Genomic DNA, 20,952 nt, shown 5'->3' on the forward strand with positions numbered 1-20,952 from the left:
TTGGATGATCAGCCATGTTCATGACAAATAGCGGAGCAGGCTTAAAGGCCAAATGGCCTTCCCCTGCTTCTATCTTCTATGTTTCTATAAGTCAAGAGGCTGAATAGCCAACTCCTGTGTCTTCCTATGTAATAACAACATTTTTACAATAAATGTTTTATCAAACATAATTGAGACCATAAAATATTTATTCTTTGGCGATGTATTTGATGTTACAGTTAGTCTACTAACACATAGAAAGAAGCTTCATGTGGAACTTGACTTGCTGCCACAGCATACCAGAATTTTTGGCATCATACCCGATTTATTGTGATCTTGTCAACTAAATTTGAACTATGGATCAGTAGAAAAGCTTGCCATGTGGAACATAAAGTACAATTAAAACAACATGCACTCGATATCTGGGTAGAAGGTGAATCGCTACACATGAAAGTTTCATTTCTCTAATCCTCACGATAATATATTAACTGATCTTTTAATCAACGTAACCAAATTTATGTCTAATAATTATTTATACCTCCAATGCATTAAAAGACTGTGATCTAATTAGACAACCTTAAATCTGTTAAAAACCAATTATAATGTTGGAGCAAGTTTAGTTGAAATCTAGGTGGGTGGGGGAAGGAAATTGTCCAGACAGCTTGTCCATGTGTGAGGCTCTGGGAGTTGGTTAGTGGTTGTAGTTTTCGCCAGTTTTCTTGAGCAGGCAGTGAAGGCACCCATCTAAAATAGTCACTGGGCTATGAGTGCAATTTTAACATATCAGACTGAATGAGAAAAGGCCAATGAGATTCCCTGCTAGGTTATCCCAGTAGTATAGCAAATTGGGACAAGAAGATACACTATAATCGTGAATTTTTATTTACCTTTCTTGCATGGCTAGAAGAAGAATTGCTCCACTTCACCCCACAGTGAAAGCTGAAGCGTCCTTTAATGTGGACTCCACCCCTACCTTCCAATCATCAGACCCTCCAGGGCTCACCCTGGGAGCCAATCTCAGTGTGCAGACCATGCAATTTTCCATCATCTGCCACCGATTCTTGTCCAGAAGAGTTAGGCAGGATTTAAATGAGGTCTGGCAATAAATGAGGCCCTAATTTCTGGAGCAGTGGGTATGTTTCCCACTGATGCCCGGTGAAAACTGGTCTGGAATTAAATGGTGTCATGTTTTGTGGTTCCCAGCAGATTGAAAAAAAACATTTATACACCACTACTGGAGCTGACATCAGGTGTATTTCTCAGATTTCACCATGTGCCGCAGAGCGATACATTGTTAATTTTCTATACAGACGGAAGTGCAGTAGTGAGTGATGTGACATCCTGGATATTTAAGTATAAATGCATGTAACAATATGTGTAACACTTTCCCTACAATATTATAATGTAACATCCCTCTTTAAATAATACTTCTCAATATAATGTATTCTCAAAACCATTATTCTCACTATCAATTAGGTGATAACGTGTGATGTTCCCATCGAATGGATTTGGTTGTCATTGCTCTCAGCATTGAGTTGGAATGCTGGACTGGGAGCGCTCTGTGTGCTGCTTCTAGTTTTGTAGCAGTTGTGTTTGACATTGCTGACATGTCATTTGTTAATGATGTTGTTGATGTTTCGTGGCTTCTTGATGATGTTGTCTCACTCGTTAGTGATGTTGCTGGTGTTATTGATGACAGTCCCTGTTTTACCAGCTCAGGTATGGGTAGGATATTGACCCTTTTTCTTCTCATCCACTTGTCATTCTTGATGATGTAAGACTTTGGAGTCTCTGCTTCACCAACAACTTTTGCTGGGTTCCAGGTTCTCAGAATTGGATCTTGTACATCCTACCGACAAGTCAGGCAGGATTTCAACGTGCCTGTTAAAGTGTTGACTACTTACTATCTGTGCCTCCATAAGTTGTTGGTATACAGACCTGCAGCTCCCTGAGACAGGTCCACAATCCCGTGAGGGAACATATTACAAATGTCAACCTACACCATCCCTTTTCTCTGAGCCTGTTTCCTTCCCAACCGCCCTGGCAGCACTGAGCCTTTCTCAATGTGTTTTATGTATGGCTAACTATCAGTTAGCCAGCTAGCATGAAGTAATATCCGGGGCCCGATCATGACCGGCAGCGAGTTTTGTGCCTGCTCCTGAGTGCACTGCGCATTTGACAGACAAAAGAATTAGGCAATTTCTTTAATAATAGCTTCTAACATATTCCCTATGACAGATGTTAAAGTAACCAGTGTGTAGTTTCCTGCTTTCTGTCTCCTGATTTCTTTGAATAAGTTTGATCCATATGCAGGACATTTCCTTGTGTGTGGAACTCATGCGATTGTTCACAGCTCCAGCACACCTTTTTCTCTGTCTGCTTTAAATTATTTTGTTCCTGTTTCACCGCATCAACCCTTTTCTCTGTCTTAGCGGAAGCCAAGCATCTTCAGCTGTCAACTCGTGGCTTAATATGCACTGGCAATGTCAACATCTGGCAATATTATGAGCCTTTTCTATCAGACCATTTTACACCAGGGTGTGCAGAGTCCCAAATGAGCTGGTCTGCCAGCTTTTCAGCCATTTCTCTGAATTTGCTCTTGCTGATTACATTTCTCAATCTCATTGAGCAATTATCAACAGGTTCACCTGATTCCTGCCTCAGGCTTTGAAATTTATATTGATGGAACTGATGCCTTGATTTGGCCAGAGATGTGTGCTCAACTTCTCAAAAAAAATGGGTTTTTAGTGTCATCTTCACTCATCCCCTAGCTGTTGAAAAGATCAAGTTCTTTTTTTCCTGACCACAGAAGGGTATAGCTGACCCTTTCCTTTTCACTAATACTTTTTAAAAAACTTGAATTTCAATCTGCACTTTTGTTTAACCTTCTCAACTGTCCTGATGACATAATCAGCCGTATAATTCATCATGAGCTGAAGCTGAGTGTTCATTGTTGCATTGGAGGCCATTTATTTTTGCACAATTTACTCATTTTTTCTCTTTCTAATTCGAATTGATTTTTCACAATTTAATTCCACATTTATTTATTTACAATGCTTGGGTTTTACTCTCATTGCTGCCGCCATGTTATATCTTGTGATTTCTAGCAATTCGAAAGAACCACACTTTTAGATGCAAATGCAGTAGCTGACAGCCAGTGTCTTTCTCAGGCCTCATCATGTGTTGGAGAATGATATATTTACTGAAAACATCCATCCCCGCTCGCCGCTGGGATTCTCCAGTGCCGCTGAAAATGAATGGAGTTCTGGTTGGAACGTCAAATCCTCCATTCTCGCAGCGGGGCAGGCACAAATGAGATCAGAGAATCCCATGCATTGTTACTTTGGTACACAGTCTGGTGCAGAAGGACTGATGTTGTCTTCTGGATAACTTAACTGTTGATGCGCATACAAATGTGGTTTCCAACTCTTTTCTAATAAAATACCCTCCTGTTTGTTCCCTTAAAAATAATTATCTGCCTTTAAGCTTAAGTTCAGCATGTTTTTCCCTATGAATACAAAAATGTTTGTAAAAAAATAAAGGAGTAAATATTCCAGTCCCACCTAATGTGGGAACCGTCACAAGTGGAATGGTCAATTTGATGGACCATTTAAAGATCCATTGTCCTCAGGCAGGAATTTCTGATCTTAGGGCGGATGTGACCGGAAAATTCCACCCAGTGATCTAGCCCTTTTCATGACCTTTGCATGACCCAAGGCGCTTGACAGCCAGTTGAGCATCTTTGTGTGGCATATAGCAAAGTCTCACAAGATGGCAATGTAATAATGACCACACAATCTGGGCTTGTTGTGGATGTTGATTGAGGGATAAGGTCATCACTGTTCTTCAAAATTGTGCCATTGGAGTTATCACTCTCTAAGAGTACAGGTGGGGATTGGCAGGGAGAGGGGGGAGTGTTGTCTTTGGTTGAATATCTGAATATCTTAGGCAGTAGCACATTCCCTCAGTACTGCGCTGGGGTGATAATTTAGATTTTTATGTTCATGTCTGTGTTGGACGTGAACCCACAACTTTCAAATTCAGAAGAAAGATTGCTGCCCATTGATCCACAGCGGACACCAGAATGTTTAAAAGGCAAAGCAGATAAAGAAAAGGAAGAACTATATTTATCAGAGCACCAATTATGTAGTGCCTTCTACCCAAAGACTTAATTCTGGTTCACTTATGAGAGCAGAATGTACGAAGCAAGTCCAAATCAAACTGGCCAAGACGCAGAAGAATGCAGTCAAGTTTATGATCAGTTGTAGGGAAGTATAAAACTGAAATTTCACAGTTGGAAACCAAGACTATGGAAAAGGGATAAGGAGAAAGATGTAGTAGCAGGGAAGGGAGAGGACGTGACACGACTTGACATGGCAGGACTTAAACATGAGAACTTGAAATCTGGGGCATTGTGGGGAGACTCATATTAATCAGTCAGTTCAGGTTGATAGAATATGGAGAGTGGAGTATTGAATGATCTGATGTTTCAGGAGAATGGGAAGCCAGTCAAGAGATTATTTGAATAATTCAGTCAGGTGCTAAAAAAGGTTGTTTTAGTGACAGATGGTCTGAAATAATCAAGTGCACCCCTGGGTAATTCACTAAAAAAAATTATTCGAACTTGTATAGATCTGTAATGAAATTATTTGTGGAATATTACTTAGAGTTTTAGGTACCGCTCCTCCGGAAGTACATTTGTGCAGCAGCCCAAGTTATGATTTCAAATGCGATGAGGTTAGACTTACAGACTTGAATAGCTTTTCGTAGAAAAAGGCGGCTGATAGGGAATGTTTGGGAGTGTAAGTTATATTCCAGCCAAAGAGGTAGCTTCCATAAGCAGACTGATTCTGTGAACCAAAATCTGCAGTGATTTTGTATGTCGCAATTGCTTTAACAGACTGTGGGAGTAGTAATTGTTCCTTAACTGTAGTAATTTGTACCAAACAAAAACTCGGGGTGCAATTTTACCAGCTGTTCAGACCATGCTCCCACTGCAGTGAGGCCGGAAAATTTGGCATCCAGCCAAATCTCCATTCACTGCAGTGGGATGGGTAAATCCCACTGACGTGAATAGCTGTAAGATTCCAGCAGTGGTATGTGACTCTACAGTCTATTCGAAACATGTTACACAATCAGACCGTCACATTCAAGCTTAAACTAATGGTCTCTGTAATTTACAGAAAGAGTGAAGGATAACAAATTATTAATGATGCAGATACATACAGAAACATTAAATATAGGCTCAGTTCACAAGACATCCAGATATCCCTTGTGGAATGTCTCTTGTGCATAGCCCTATCTCTGTATGTGAAGGGCGTGAGATGGAGATAGACATAGACATAGAACAGTACAGCACAGTACAGGCCCTTCAGCCCTCAGTGTTATGCCAAGCTGTGTCTAAACCCAAGATCAAGCCATCCCACTCCCTATCAAGCTGGTGTGCTCCATGTGCCTATCCAATAATCGCTTGAAAGTTTCTAAAGTGTCCGACTCCACTATCACAGCAGGCAGTGTATTCCACACCCCAACCACTCTCTGAGTAAAGAATCTACCTCTGACATCCCTCCTATATCTCCCACCATGAACCTTATAGTTATGCCCCTAGTAACAGCTACATCCATCCAAGGAAATAGTCTCTGCAAGTCCACTCTATCTATCCCCTCATCATCTTATAAAACTCTGCTAAGTCGCCTCTCTTCCTCCTCCACTCTAAGGAGAAAAGCTCTAGCTCCGTCAACCTTTCCTCATAAGACCGACCCTCCAAACCAGGCAGCATCCTGGTAAATCCCCTCTGCACTCTCTCCAATGCTTCCATATCCTCCTTATAGTGAGGTGACTAGAACTGAACACAATATTCTAAATGTGGTCTCACCAAGGTCCAGTATAGTTGCAGCATAACCCCACGGCTCTTAAACTCAAACCCCTGTTAATAAACGCTAACACATTATATGCCTTCTTCACAGCTCTATCCACTTGAGTGGCAACCTTCAGAGATCTGTGGATATGAACCCCAAGATCTCTCTGTTCCTCCACTTTCCTCAGAACCCTGCCATTGTCCCTGTAATCCGCATTCAAGTTTGTCCTACCAAAATGAATCATCTCACGCTTATCAGGGTTAAACTCCATCTGCCACTTTTCTGCCCAGCTCAGCATCCTATCAATGTCACATTGTAGCTTGCAAGAGCCGTCCACCTCATCCACTACTCCACCAATCTTGGTGTCATCAACAAATTTACTAACTTCAGCCACCCCTTCCAAGTCATTGATTAAAATCACAAATAGCAGAGGACTCAGCACTGATCCTTGTGGTACATCGCTAGTAACTGGCCTCCAGTCTGAAAATTTTCCTTCCACCACTCTGTCTTCTATGAGACAGCCAGTTACTTATCCAATCGGCCAAATTTCCTTCTATCCCACACATCTTTATCTTCTTCATGAGCCTACCATGGGGAACCTTATCAAACGCCTTACTAAAATCCATGTATATGACATCAACTGCTCTACCTTCGTCCACACGCTTAGTTACCTGCTCAAAGAATTCAATCAAATTTGTGAGGTAGGACTTACCTCTCACAAAACCGTACTGACTGTCCCGGATTAAACTGCATCTTTCCAGTGGTCATAAATGCTATCTCCCGGGACCTTTTCCATTAACTTACCAACCACTGAAGTAAGACTAACTGGCCTATAATTACCAGGGTCATTCCTATTTCCTTTCTTGAAGAGAGGAACAACATTCGCCACTCTCCAGTCCTCTGGCACAATCCCCATGGACAGCGAGGACCCAAAGATCAAAGCTAAAGGCTCCGCAATCTCATCCCTAGCCTCTCAAAGTATCCTAGGATGTCTCCCATCTGGCCCAGGGGACTTATCCACCCTCAGGTTTTTCAAAATTGCTAATACATCTTCCCTCAGAACATCTACCTCCGCCATCCTATCAGCCAGTATCACGCACTCATCCTCCAAAACATGGCCCCTCTCCTTAGTGAACAGTGAAGAAAAGTATTCATTCAATGCCTCACTTATCTCTTCTGACTCCATGCACAAATTCCCACTACTATCCTTGACCGGCCCTAACCTCACCCTGGTCATTCTTTTATTTCTCACATAAGAGTAAAAAGCCTTGGGGTTTTCTTTTATCTGACCCGCCAAGGACTTCACATGCCCCCTTCTAGCTCTCTTAAGCTCTTTCTTTAACTCATTCTTAGCTACTTTGTAACACTCAAGTGACCCAACTGAACCTTGTTTTTTCATCCTTACATACACTTCCTTTTTCCTCTTAACAAGACATTCAACCTCCTTTGTGAACCATGGTTCCCTCACTTGGCCATTTCCTCCCTGCCTGCCAGGGACATACCTATCAAGGACACACTGTATTTGTTCCTTGAAAAAGCTCCACTTTTCGTTTGTGCCTTCACCTGACAGTTTCTGTTCCAATCTTATGCTCCCTAATTCTTGCATAATTGCATCATAATTACCCCTGCCCCAATTATAAACCTTGCCCTGTTGTGTGACCCTATCCTGCTCCATTGCAATAATGAAGGACACCGAATTGTGGTCACTATCTCCAAAGTGCTCTCCCACAAACCAGTCTAACACTTGTCCCAGTTCATTGCCCAGTCCCAAGTCCAATGTGGCCAAACGTCTTGTCGGCTTATCCACATATTGTGTCAGGAAACCCTACTGCACACACTGTACAAAAAGTGTCCCATCCAAACTATTCGACCTATAAAAGGTTCCCATCAATATTTGGAAAGTTAAAGTCACCCATGATAACTACCCTGTGACCTCCGCACCTATCCATAATCTGCTTTGCCATTTCCTCCTCCACATCTCTATTACTATCTGGGGGCCTATAGAAAACTCCTAACAACGTGACCGATCCTTTCCTCTTTCTAACTTCAGCCCATATTACCTCAGTCGGCAGATCACCCTTGAAATGGCTTTCAGCAGCCGTTAAACTATCCTTGATTAACAATGCTACTCCTCCACCTCTTTTACCATCATCCCTACTCTTACTGAAACATCTATACCCCAGAACTGCCAACAACCATTCTTGTCCCTGTTCTAACCATGTCTCTGTAATGGCCACAACATCATAGTCCCAAGTACCAATCCACACTCCAAGTTCACCTACCTTATTCCTGATGCTCCTTGCATTGAAGTAGATACACTTCAGCCCACCATTCTGTCCGCCTGTACACCCCTTGATATCTTCCTCAATACCTCACGACCCTCAACACTGGCGTTTGGCCTACATTTCATTTTCCCATCCCCTTGACAAATTAGTTTAAACTCCCCCAAAAGCAGGGGGGGGAGGGTGGCAGTAAAGGGGCAGTAAACATGGTGTAATGTTGTAGGCTGGGAAAATGTTGATATAAATGAATAATGGGGTATTTGACTTAACTCTATTCCCAGTTAAGAGGTGCATGCCTGGAAGTAGACGTCACAACATTATAAAGAAAATTGCACAGCGTTCACGTAGAATCATAGAATCCCTACAGGTTCTATGATCCTGTGAATCAGAGGCCTTTCAGCCCATCGAGTCTGCACCAACTGTCCGTCAGTGCATCCCGCCCTGACCCATCCCACCTCCTCTCCCCACCCCCGGCCCTATCATCATAACCCCACATATTTAACCCACTAATTCCCATAAGCTATACATCTTTCGAATGTGTGAGGAAACCAGAACGCTCGGAGGAAGCCCACGCAGACATGGGGAGAATGTGCAAACTTCACACAGACTTGATGGGGAAGGTGCTACACCTCGAGTAGGAGTTGGTTAATTTACACCTCTACTTTGGAAGTTTGTATCTTTATCTATGATATGAGTGTTGCTAGAAGATGCATAGGATGAGGTAGAATTGAATTCCTGAAGGGTCCCAGGAAGTCTAGAAGGCTAAGTGGTCTTTTCTTGCTCGATGCTTTTTAATCTTAGATGCATCGTTACTATCCCTTGTGATGTTTTCTGATTTAATATATATGTTTCCCTTGAATCCAACTTTGTATGATTTCCCCGTCAGCTTAAAACATGGATTTCCTTGGTATTTGGATGGGTATGATTTAATTCAACGCTACATTAAAATACTGACAAATGGTGGTAATGACCTTTCTCTTCTCACCCCAGTGGACCTGCTGAGATTCATTCCCACGGTTTTGAAGACACAATGGCCAGAGTTGTAGACTTCTCAGCTGGGTTCAGTGCTTGTGTTATTTTTGGACAAGTTTTACTGGACAGGGTTCGTATTGTATATTTTGTCCAGGATGTGAACTGCCTCTTTGGGCTAAAGTGTTCCCTCTGGTGGCTGAGATTGGGAAGTGCAATGATGTGTGTTTAGCGAGGTTGAGAAAATGGTGAGGCTACTATTCGTTGTCTGGTTGGAGAGCAGGAGTCCCCTGATTTATAGTGTGGTCTGGGGACCAGTGGATGTTCATGAGGGTCCCCAAGTGATCCAAGGGCTGGCCCAAAATGCAGGATGCGGGGGGAGGCAATATGACATCTTCCGCCTACCCACACTACGGATCCAAAGAAATACAGGCTTTAAATTTCAGAGGGCAGAAAAGTGAGTCTGCCCATTGACCCTGGAACTTATTTTGGGGTCAATGCCAAAGGTTACCAATTGGCCAAGTTTCAGGGATTGTAAGCTTGCGAATCATCTGGGCCCTTGTAACAAAACTCTACATTGGTTTCACTTTCATTGAAGTATGTTCCTGGCTACTTCACAAGAAGAACTGTGTAAACACTAACATTTAAATAATTATTTTCTCCTCCAGGGCATTTCATGACTTTTGGAGCTCCAGGAACTTCAGGTATGTCTTGGTCATTGATCATTAGTTATAGAACTTGTGGTCCTTAAGATCAGAGACTTACCTAAAAACATACTCGCTTTCAATTTTAGAGTAAGTGCTCACTGAGGAATTCATTGGTGATAGTTTGTTTCGCCACAACTGTCTCCATGACTTTACTGTTACTTTTAAATGCATTTGACTTAAGGTTGCATTTAATGAGCTTCTATATGGTGTATCTGTTGGATCATGAAAGGGGAATGAGTCTGCACCAACTATAAATTGTAACATTTATATACATGTATGTAGAAATCTGGTCACTGTTAGACTAGACTGTTAAACTGGTTAAAACACTATCCACAGTCTACTGGTGAGCAGGAGAGCCAACTACAATGTCATAGCCTCCAGTCACGTAGAATCATAGAAACCCTACCGTGCAGAAAGAGGCCATTTGGCCCATGGATCCCACCCAGGCCCTACCCCATATCCCCACATATTTACCCACTAATCCCTATAAATATTGCATAACTTAAAGAACAGAATTCTACCACATGGAGCACCAGTCACTTCAGTATCATAAAAAGCACTCTATGAAATTGTGAAAAATACTGTATCATTTTGTTACATATAGTATCTGGCCTGATATACTCAATATTACATGTTGAAAACCTCATTCTATACAAGAGATAAGAAGCAATTAGAACATAGAAGTGATAGCAAAACATGTTTATTAATACCTAGCAAACAAAATGGGACAATTCATGATACTAAGGGGCAATTTAGCATGACCAATCAACCTAACCCGCACATCTTTGGACTGTGGGAGGAATGATGTGGATGTGCCGGCGTTGGACTGGGGTAAACACAGTAAAAAGTCTGACAACACCAGGTTTTAGTCCAACCGATTTATTTGATAGTAAACGCACAAGCTTTCGGGTTAGTCCCTTCGTCAGGTGAATGGAGAGTTCTGGCCTCAGACAGAGCATATAAAGCACAGACAGTTTACAGATTACTGATTACTGATTGGAATGCGAATCTTTACACCTAACCTGCTGTTCAAGTCTTGAAATGGCCGACAATGTGAGTGGAAGGAGCACTGATCACAGGTTAAAGAGATGTGTATTGTCTCCAGACAGCACCGTGAGTGAGGTTTTGCAAACCCAGGCAAGTGTTGGGGGTTACAGATAGTGCGACATGAACCCAAGATCCATGTTGAGACCGTCCTCATGTGTGTGGAACTTGGCTATCAGTCTCTGCTCAGCGACTCTGCGCTGTCGTGTGTCATGAACGGATGAATGAACATCGCTCGACAATCACCAGGCAAGACTGTTCCCTTCCTGTTGGCGAACACTTCAGTGGTCACGGGCATTCAACCTCTGACCTTTGGGTAAGCATTCTCCAAGGCGGCCTTCATGACACACGACAGCACAGAGTCGCTGAACAGAGACTGATAGCCAAGTTCCACACACATGAGGACAGTCTCAACAAGGATCTTGGGTTCATGTCGCACTATCTGTAACCCCCAACACTTGCCTGGGTTTGCAAAACCTCACTTACTGTACTGTCTGGAGACAATACACATCTCTGTAACCTGTGATCAGTGCTCCTTCCACTCACATTGTCGGCCACTTCAAGACTTGAACAGCAGGTTAGGTGTAAAGATTCACATTCTAATCAGTAATCTGTAAACTGTCTGTGCTTTATATGCTCTGTCTGAGGCTAGAACTCTCCATTCACCTGACGAAGGGACTAACCCGAAAGCTTGTGCGTTTACTATCAAATAAATCGGTTGACTAAAACCTGGTGTTGTCAGACTTTTTACTGTGGGAGGAAACCAGAGCACCTGAAGGAAACCCACACAGACACGAGGAGAATGTGCAACTCCATACAGACAGTGACCCAAGCCGGGAATCGAACCCAGGTCTCCGGAGCCGTGAAGCAGCAGTGCCAACCACTGTGCTACCATACCTCCCTAGGACTTCCTCTTTTTCAGGTGGGCATCCCACCTCTGAAGGCAGAAGTAGCAACTTGTCTCATTTACATTTCATATCTTTTGAATATAGCATCACTGCTTCTCTTGAACTTTATCTTCCTACTTCTCTCTCTGCTTAGATTTTGCATTGCACTTGATTTTCATGTCTGTGCTTTTTCTTTGCACTGATCAGTTGCCTTCAGGCTTGTTTCTATTCTTCCTTTCAGCCCCTCTTGAAAGCATTGACGCACACTGGGTAACAGAAGCAATTTGGTGATGTCTCCCATTAGACTGTGGGGGTGCAATGGGCTACCTGGCTGGGGCAGACATCTCTATTCATGCTGGTAACATACACACTTCCCAGTGTAAATCACTTGATGACAATCAGAAGCAGAAACTCTGGTACTGTCCACCCACCCCACTCCACACACACACCCCTAGTCCTGTCAGGTCAGTCTGTTTCCAGTCCATTCAATGTCAGAGCCAAATGCTTAGTGGATACAACTCCTCTATGTTTAAAGATGCACAAATTATAAAACTGTATTTACAGACCCTGGATTGTCCCATTTTGTTTGCTAGATATTAGTAAACATGTTCGGCTGTCACTTCCATGTTCTAATTGCTTCTTATCTCTCGTATAGAATGAGGTTTTCAACATGTAATATTGAGCATATCAGGCCAGATACTATATGTATCAAAATGATACAGTATTTTTTGTGATTTCTTAGAGTGCTTTTTACAATACCAAAGTGACTGGTGCTCCATGCAATAGAATTCTGTTCTTTAAGTTGTACAATATTTATAATAGTTATATTTTCAGTGTTTTTCTTCTGCTCATCTGTGATGCTGTCTTAGAAAATCATTCCTTTGTTCTTTTTCAGAAAGCAAAGCTGTTCAAAATCACGTTTCCTTTTCTGTGGGTCTAACCAAAAAACCTTTCGTAGGTAACACAGGGATAATCCGATTCAACAAAGTTCTAGTTAATGATGGCCACCATTACAATCCCAATACAGGTAAGAGGTCTTCCAGAGATTTTATTTTGTGTTTGTGTCCATGTGTTAAGAGCTGACAGTCTGATGGTTTGTATGACTCTCTGACATTGTCCCAAAGTTATTATCTCAGTAAAATGCCCCATTTTTGTTTTCCGTGTACTTCTGAACTCTGCAAATAGACAAATCTTATTAAAATTAATTTCACTTGTTCATATCAATGGCTTGAAGACTTTTCTAATACTCTCCTTAAAGTGTGCTTTGCCTTCTATCTGATCCTGATAATTCATAAAATCGTAGAATCCATACCATACAGAAGGAGGCCATTCAGCCCATCGTGTTCGTAGTGACCACAATCCCATCCAGGCTCTATTCCCGTAATCCTCATTTACCCTGCTAATTCATCTGACGCTAGGGTCAATTTAACAGGGCCAATCAACCTAACACATCTTCGGACTGTGGGAGGAAACCAGAGTGCCTGGAGGAAACCCACGCAGATACAGGGAGTACATGCAAACTGCACACAGACAGTGACCTGAGGCTGTAATTGAACCCAGGTCCTTGGCACTGTGAGGCAGCAGTGCCAATCACTGTGCCACTCAATTATATCAACAACTGTGAAGTTTCAATACAATAGAGTCATACAGTACAGAAGTGGCCATTTGGCCCATTGAGTTTGCACCAATAAAACTACACAATCTACACTATTCACACTTTCCAGCATTTGGCCCATAGGCCTTGACTGTTGGCATTTCAAGTACTCATCCATGTACTTTTTCAAGGCTGTGAGGTTTCCTGCCTTTACTTCCTCCCAGGCAGTGCATTCCAGACTCCCACCACTTTCCAAGTGAAAAACAATTCCTTCGATCTCCTGTAAACCTCTTGCCCTTCACCTTAAAATTAAGTCCTCTTGTTATTGGTCCTTCAACTAAGGGGAAAAGCTGCTTCCTATCCACCTTGTCCAAATCCCTCAATGAGGCCCCCCCCCCCCCCAGCCTTCTCTGATCTAAAGAAAACAACCTGAGCCTATCCAGCTTCACTTCATTGCTCAACTGCTCATCCTGGCAACATCCTGGTCAATTTTCTTTGCACCCTCCCCAGTGCAATCACATCCTTCCTGTAGTGAGGTGATCAGAACTACACACAGTACTCCAACTGTGGCTTAACCAAAGTTCTGTACGATCCACATAACGTCCCTCTTTTTATCAGTGCCGCAACTGAAAGGCAAGTGTCCCTTATGCCTTCTTAACTACTCTGTTAACCTGTTCTGCAGCCTTTAGAGGTGTGTGGGTAAGCACCCCGAGATCCTTCTGTTTCTCTGAGCTTCCTGGTGTCCTGCCGTTTGTTGCGTACTCCTTCATCTTGTTCCTTCCAAAGTGCATTAGCTCACACTTTTCAGGGTTAAATTCCCTTTGCCACTAATCTGCCCATCTGACCAACCTGTCTGTATCTTCCTGCAATCTAAGACCTTCTTCCTCACTATTAACCACCATGCCCATCTTTGTCATCTGCAAGCTTATTTATCATTTCTCCCTCATGTTCTCATCTATATCCTTTATATATATCACAATTAATAAGGGGCCCAGCACTGAACCTTGTAGTACATCATTGGACACTGGTCTCCAGTCACACAAACAGTCCTCAATCACCACCATTGTCTCTCACCACTAAGCCAGTTTTGACTCCATCTTACCAAGTTATCCTGGATCCCATGTGCCTTTATGTTCCTTATCAGTATCCCATGTGGGACCTTGTCACAGACCTCGCTGAAATCCATATAAACTACATCAGTTGCACTTGAGGGAGGCGATGGCCTAGTGGTATAGACAGATATTCAGATTGTTCAGATACTCAGCTGATGCTCAGGGGACCTGGGTTCGAATCCTGCCATAGTAGGTAGTGGAATTTGAACTTGATTAAATAAATATGAAAAACCCATCAGGTTCACTGATGTCTTTAGGGAAGGAAATCTGCCATCCATACCTGGTCTGGCCTACATGTGACTCCAGAGCCACAGCAATGTGGCTGACTCTTAACTGCCCTCCTATGCCAACTAGGGATGGGCAATAAATGCTGGCCAGCCAGTGACAACCATGTCCCACAAATGAATAAAGAAAACTACCCTCATCTACACGCTCGATCACCTCCTCAAATAATTTAATCCGTTTTGTTAACATGACCTCCCTCCGAAAAAGATCAGAAAAAACTCAGATTTCATATAGGAGCCAGCAGCACATTGAACTCTTGAAAATAATCTTTGAACTACATGGATTTTAAGCAATGACTTACTAAATCACAGGTGTCCTGATAAGTATGGCAAGTAACACTGGTGCCCAGATACACTCAGAAGTCAGTATTTTCACTCCATTTTTTTTTAAACAAAATCAGAGCACTTGGGCAGTGTATTTTACTTTATGTAGTAAATGTAGAAATTCACCATGTTTATCACTTGCTCTAACACCACAGCAATGATAACCTGTGGTGATGAGACTCACAGGTAGACATTGTGCCTTCTCATGCGTGTTATAGGCTCACACAAAGATTGACTGCACCTAGGAAATGGGAAGAAAACTGCCTGGTAGTAGGGAACAAGCAACGAATGTTACAATGCACAAATATATTGAAAAAGTACAAAATCAGTTTGCAATTGAACTAACAAAAGTACAATATATACTTTCAGGCTGTAGATAGAGGATATAGCACGATGGCACAGTGGTTAGCACTGCTGCCTCACAGTGCCAGGGACCTGTGTTCGATTCTGGCCTTGGGTCAGTGTCTGGGTGGAATTTGCACATTCTCCCCATGTCTATGTGGGTTTCCTCCAGGTGCTCCAGTTTCCTCCCACAGTTCAAATATGTGCAGATTAAGTTGATTGGCTATGCAGAATTTTATCCTAGTGTCAGGAGGATAAGCAGGGTAAACATGAGGGGTTATGGGAATAGGGTCTTGGTAGGATTGTGTTCGGTGCAGACTCAATAGGCCAAATGGCATTCTTCTGCACTGTAGGAATTCTTTGATACATTGGGATAGATCTTGACTTGGCGTGATAATGTAAAACAGTTATGAAAGCAGAAAATGCAGGAAGACTCAGCAGATCTGGCAGATTCTGTGGAGAAAGAATAGAGTTAATAGTCGGAATTCTGTGGCCATTCACGCCCCACCACTGCTACCAGTGTAGATGGAGAAATTGTTACTCAATCAATTCTCTGTTTACTGCAGTGGGCACAGTAAAAAGTCTGACAACACCAGGTTTAAGTCCAAGCGATTTATTTGATAGTAAACTCGCTAGCTTTCACTCTTCTTCAGGTGAATGGAGAGTTCTGGCCTCGGAGCATATAAAGCACAGACAGTTTCCAGATTACTGATTAGAATCAGTACTGATCAGTTCTAATCAGTACTCTGTAAGCTGTCTGTGCTTTATATGCTCTGTCTGAGGCCAGGACACTCCATTCACCTGAAGAAGAGGGAAACCTTGAAAGCTAGTGAGTTTACTATCAAATAAATCGGTTGGACTTAAACCTGGTGTTCTAAGACTTTTTACTGTGTTTACCCCAGTCCAACGCCGGCATATCCACGTCATGACTACTATCGATACTGCAGTGGGAGCAGAGAATCCTGTCGGCATGAACGGCCAGAGAATTCCACCCACTGTTTCAGATCTTGGACCTTTCACCACACTAGAAATGAGAGTCATTTTCAAGGAAGTAACGAGGCAGAAAAAAGAGGGAAGTTGAAGAGAATAAAAGGGAATGTTGCTGTTTCTAGCATTTTATGGTTTTATTTTAGATTTCTAGCAGCTGTAGTGCATTGTTTGTTTTGCAGCACTACAAACAGGTGATAGCGAGTTGGTAGTCTGTTCTAATCTCTCTGCATTCTTATTTCCTTGAAGCCAAACTGGGAGAGACGTAAAATTACAGACTCACCATCACCTATGTTACACTGTCACAAAGTTAAGATTACCTCACTGATTGGGAAAAACAATCACTTCAGTTTTAACAGTGATGTAGTATCTTAATATGAATTTCAAAAGACCATAGATTGAGAAATATGAACCAATTTCTGATTGTGGATTGTCTTCTTTAATTACCTTCCTTTATTTCAGGTGTATTTACAGCTCCTTTCGAGGGACAGTATCTCATCAGTGCGGTCCTTGCTCCTCAGAGGAATGAGCACATTGAAGCTATACTTTCAGTCTCTAATCAAAGCATCACACAGATGGACACTTCCGGTTATCGAATAGAACTGCTGGAATCTCAAAGACCCTCACTGGGAAGGCAGATCTGTGGAGGTGTTGGAGTCTTCAATCTGATTCTCAACCTCAAAGCTGAAGATGAAGTTAGTGTCATAGTGATTGATGGTAAACTAGTTGACACAGATGAGATGTACTCAACCTTCAGTGGGACTCTTCTATACGAAACATCCTCTCAGAGCTAGCCAATTAGAAAACGTTGGTCAACCAGATTATTAAAATATACTGACCTTGAGGGAGTTGAGGTGTGAAGAGGATGTAGATTTTCCTGAATTTCTGGGACTCGTTGTCAAAGAAAATACTTATAAAGTACCGACTCAACTTTGCTAAAGACAAATTGCACCAAGGTAGAATTCTGGATGAGGCTTGATGTGATTTATGATATTACTAGTTTGGAGCTAAATATATTGGTTCTTTTAAAAGAGATATATTTCAGAGAAGGTGAATGAAGTTAATCTTTTTACTTGGCTGTAGCCACACATTTTTTAATTCCTATCACTGGATCTATAATTAACTTTTTACAAATTGCTTTTACACTTATTTTGTTGGCAGCTTTTACCAATAGATAGTCAGTAAAATACAGGCTATTCAGTGTTTTACAGGTAATGCCAATAAAAGCCTGAATATTGATATGTAATACCCATAATCTTAATAAAGTTAAGGCAATCTACATGCATGATGATACATTTGGTGACAGAGTTTGATTTTTTTTAAATTTCTTTCATTCATCTGGATGGTTCTTTTGTATTTTCGATCATATGATAGGTGAATGTCTGGTCTTAATTTGGAGGATAGGAATAATTTTCACATGTCATTGTATATAATATTCAAAGTGGGTGTCTGTTTAAATCACCATTGAGAAATGTATAATTATTTAAATATTAACCAGATTGCAGCATACATTTTGGAGAAGTCTGCCCTTGAATTATTATTTAAATTGTGATGTTTTTGCTGTGCTGTTTTATCTACCATATTGCTCACTCAGTAGCAGCTTTCTTGGTAGAAAAGGTACATCAGACAAGGTAGATCAGAAAGACATCAAACAAATAAAACTGCATCTTAGTTCTAAAGGTAGGGGAAATAAAATGAAAATGATAAGTTGTTACAACCTTCCTTTCCTTCTCTTGCCAGTTCTGAGTGTGCATTAAATAATGCAAGGTAATTGTATAATCAGTCAACTTAGCCTTTTCAACTTGCAATAAGCCAGGCAAGCAGGGACTAATTACTTTGTATACCATATGCAACAATGTCAATACCAAAAGAGTATGAATATTGCTTATAACTTTGATATACACAGCATAGGAAAAACCTTCCCTCATGGCTTCTTACAAACATCATGGTATTATGTGAGCCACAGTTCACAAATCATGAAAGTTACAGAATTGCATTAATTTTTCAGCAAAAATAAATTAAGTGCTGAGACTAATTAGTTTTCCATCCACTATCATTATTCTTTTAAAAGCAAAGATGTAGAAAATATTAAGAATGAAATGTGAACAATGTAGAAGTGGGTCCTATAACCAACTAAATAACATTTGCTGAATTAATTAGTAGGTGGGACTACCATAGTGAGGGGCAGGTGGTGGTATCTGTTTTTGTGAAAAAAGTGGAACAAGTAAAATGAGCTTTGCTTTACTTTTGTGAAATAAACAATTTCTATGGTAGGAGCTTGCAGAAGGTGGACAATAATCCACAATTAACTCATCACATCCTGTGTATTTTGGGTTACCATGGCTTTATTTTCTCAGCCACCCTTAAGTGAAATATTTCTGAGTGAATGTACTGCATGGTGCATGATGTTTCTTTGTTAGCAATTTACATTAATGTAACTGGAGACTGCAGAAGTTCCGTATCCATTGAAAATTAACATAGATCAATGTCCTGAAAACTTCTCTCCTTCTCCCACATACAAATAAATTAGATACCTAGCTTAATCTGCTTTAAGTAAACTTGTCTATTACAACAGTCTCACTACAAGACATAGTAAAGATCTAAATTGATTAAAAAACACATTAAAAAGTTACACTTGAAATTGTAGTCAGAACAATAAATACTTATTGTAGCTCAATGATATTTTCCTGCAGTTGAAGTTGACTTTATGCTCATCTAGACTGTTCTTAGGGGTGTGACAGGGCAGCAAAATGGCAGAGTGTTTAGCACTGCTGCTTCACAAATCTAGGGATCCAAGTTTGATTCCGGCCTGCTTCACAAATCTAGGGATCCAAGTTTGATTCCGGCTTTGGGTCATTCTGTGTGGATTGCACATTTTACCTGTGTTTGCGTGGGTTTCCTCCAGGTGTGCCAGTTTTGTCCTACAGTCCAAAGATATACAGGATAGGTGTATTGGCTATGCTAAATTGACTCTAGTGTCAGGGGAATTAGCAGGTAAATGTGCAAGGTTGCAGGAATGGGGTGGGATTGTGATTGGTGCAGACTCGATATGCCAAAGGCCTCCTCTGTACTGTAGGGCTTCTATGACTAACAGAACTACAAAGTTTGAATTTTATATAACATATTTGAATTTGACTTCTGGTTTTTGGTTAGATACAACTTCTCTATTTCCTATATAATTAGCCAATTATATTCAGAATGCTTTCCTTTCTAAGTGAGCACGCCACGTATTATATGTCCAGGCCTGACTCTTGTTGGAAACCACGATTGAAAAATCAACTCTAAAGATTTTTCCTTTTGGTTTAATCTTGGCTAGAAAGAGTATAGGTTATTTGAACCCTGTAATAATAAATATTTGACTTGAAGTGAATTGGAACACCAGTTCTTTTGTTTTAATATATTGTTTTTGAATCCTGTATACTTATACTGGTATTCATAACTGAAAAATCCAATTCACAGATTGTGCCCATGGAATGATGCAAACATTTGTAGCCTTTTGAGATGAACTATATAATGAAATTCTTGCTATTTAAGGAATATGTCCAATTCTATTAATTGTAATTATATATAAACCTATATGCATTGATTCAATTAAGCATCAACACAAGTGTGATTTTATAAAGTAATTTTTCTGAAGAATCAAAATATTATAAAAACATTACTTCTGAATAAATGTTCACACAAATGTAACAGTATTTTAAAACCCCCTACTAATGAGAATATATAGGTACACAAAAATTATTCTACTTAAGGTAAAGTTGGAATTATTTTTGATGAGTCTCATATCAAAAGATCTCTGATCTGGTCTTCAGATGAAAAACCTGAGGCAAGTATCTTGGTTACCATTAAGATTAGATTAATGAGCCACCTTTCAAAATATCTTGAATAAAAGAACTCTCACCTGATTATTAAAAAGTTAATAAATATCCAGCTTTACAAAACAATGTGAAAATTATAATTTATCTGCACACAACTTTTTTGTATTTTGTTATTGATTTCATGTCTGTCTTAATGCAATATTTAATTGTCATTAATGAAATAATTGAAGCATTAAAGTTTGTATCAATACATCTTTTTGTGTCACTTATATTAACACAATGAAGTTAATGTGAAACGTTAATGTGCCATATTCTGGTGCCTGTTTGGGTACACCGAGGGAGAATTTAGCACAGCCAATGCACCTAACCAGCACATTGCTCAGACTGTGGGAGGAAATCAGAGCGCCCAGAGAAAATACAATGAGCATGTACAGAATCTGCAGTGACCCAGGCTGAGAATTGAATTCGAGTCCCTGGCGCTGTGAAGCAGCAGTGTAATCACTAACCACTGTGCTACCCTAACCATTAACTGGAGATGCAAATTTGATAGTCTTGAATAATAGATCTTTGTAATTGACAAGCCAGTACAAAATATTACCAGTTGAACAAGATAATGTTGCTGCATGTCAATCAACACATTTAATAAAATGTAGCTCTGAGGCTATACAAAACAGTACAGCATCCACAATTTAGGGTCATGTTTTTCTGCAATTAATGAGGGATGTTACCATTGGAAAATGGCTGAAAAACATGCTCGTTGCAAAC

At 40.9% G+C, this 20,952-nt stretch overlaps 1 protein-coding gene across 1 annotated transcript in view; it reads left to right on the forward strand.

Annotated features, from left to right (window-relative positions):
• The window catches only part of LOC145346699 (EMILIN-2-like), a 54,533-nt gene extending 34,125 nt beyond the window's left edge, over positions 1 to 20,408 (forward strand). The window contains exons 6-8 of the mRNA XM_080194306.1: positions 9,757 to 9,792; positions 12,622 to 12,753; positions 16,832 to 20,408. Coding sequence (XP_080050432.1) covers positions 9,757 to 9,792; positions 12,622 to 12,753; positions 16,832 to 17,163 — 500 coding nt within the window. The 3' untranslated portion in view covers positions 17,164 to 20,408. The remainder of the gene's footprint in view (positions 1 to 9,756; positions 9,793 to 12,621; positions 12,754 to 16,831) is intronic.
• Positions 20,409 to 20,952: the final 544 nt, after the last annotated feature.

This window comes from Carcharhinus amblyrhynchos, chromosome 8, assembly GCF_965287045.1.
Source record: "Carcharhinus amblyrhynchos chromosome 8, sCarAmb.v2.hapA, whole genome shotgun sequence".
In the NCBI taxonomy this organism is placed as follows: Eukaryota; Metazoa; Chordata; class Chondrichthyes; order Carcharhiniformes; family Carcharhinidae; genus Carcharhinus; species Carcharhinus amblyrhynchos.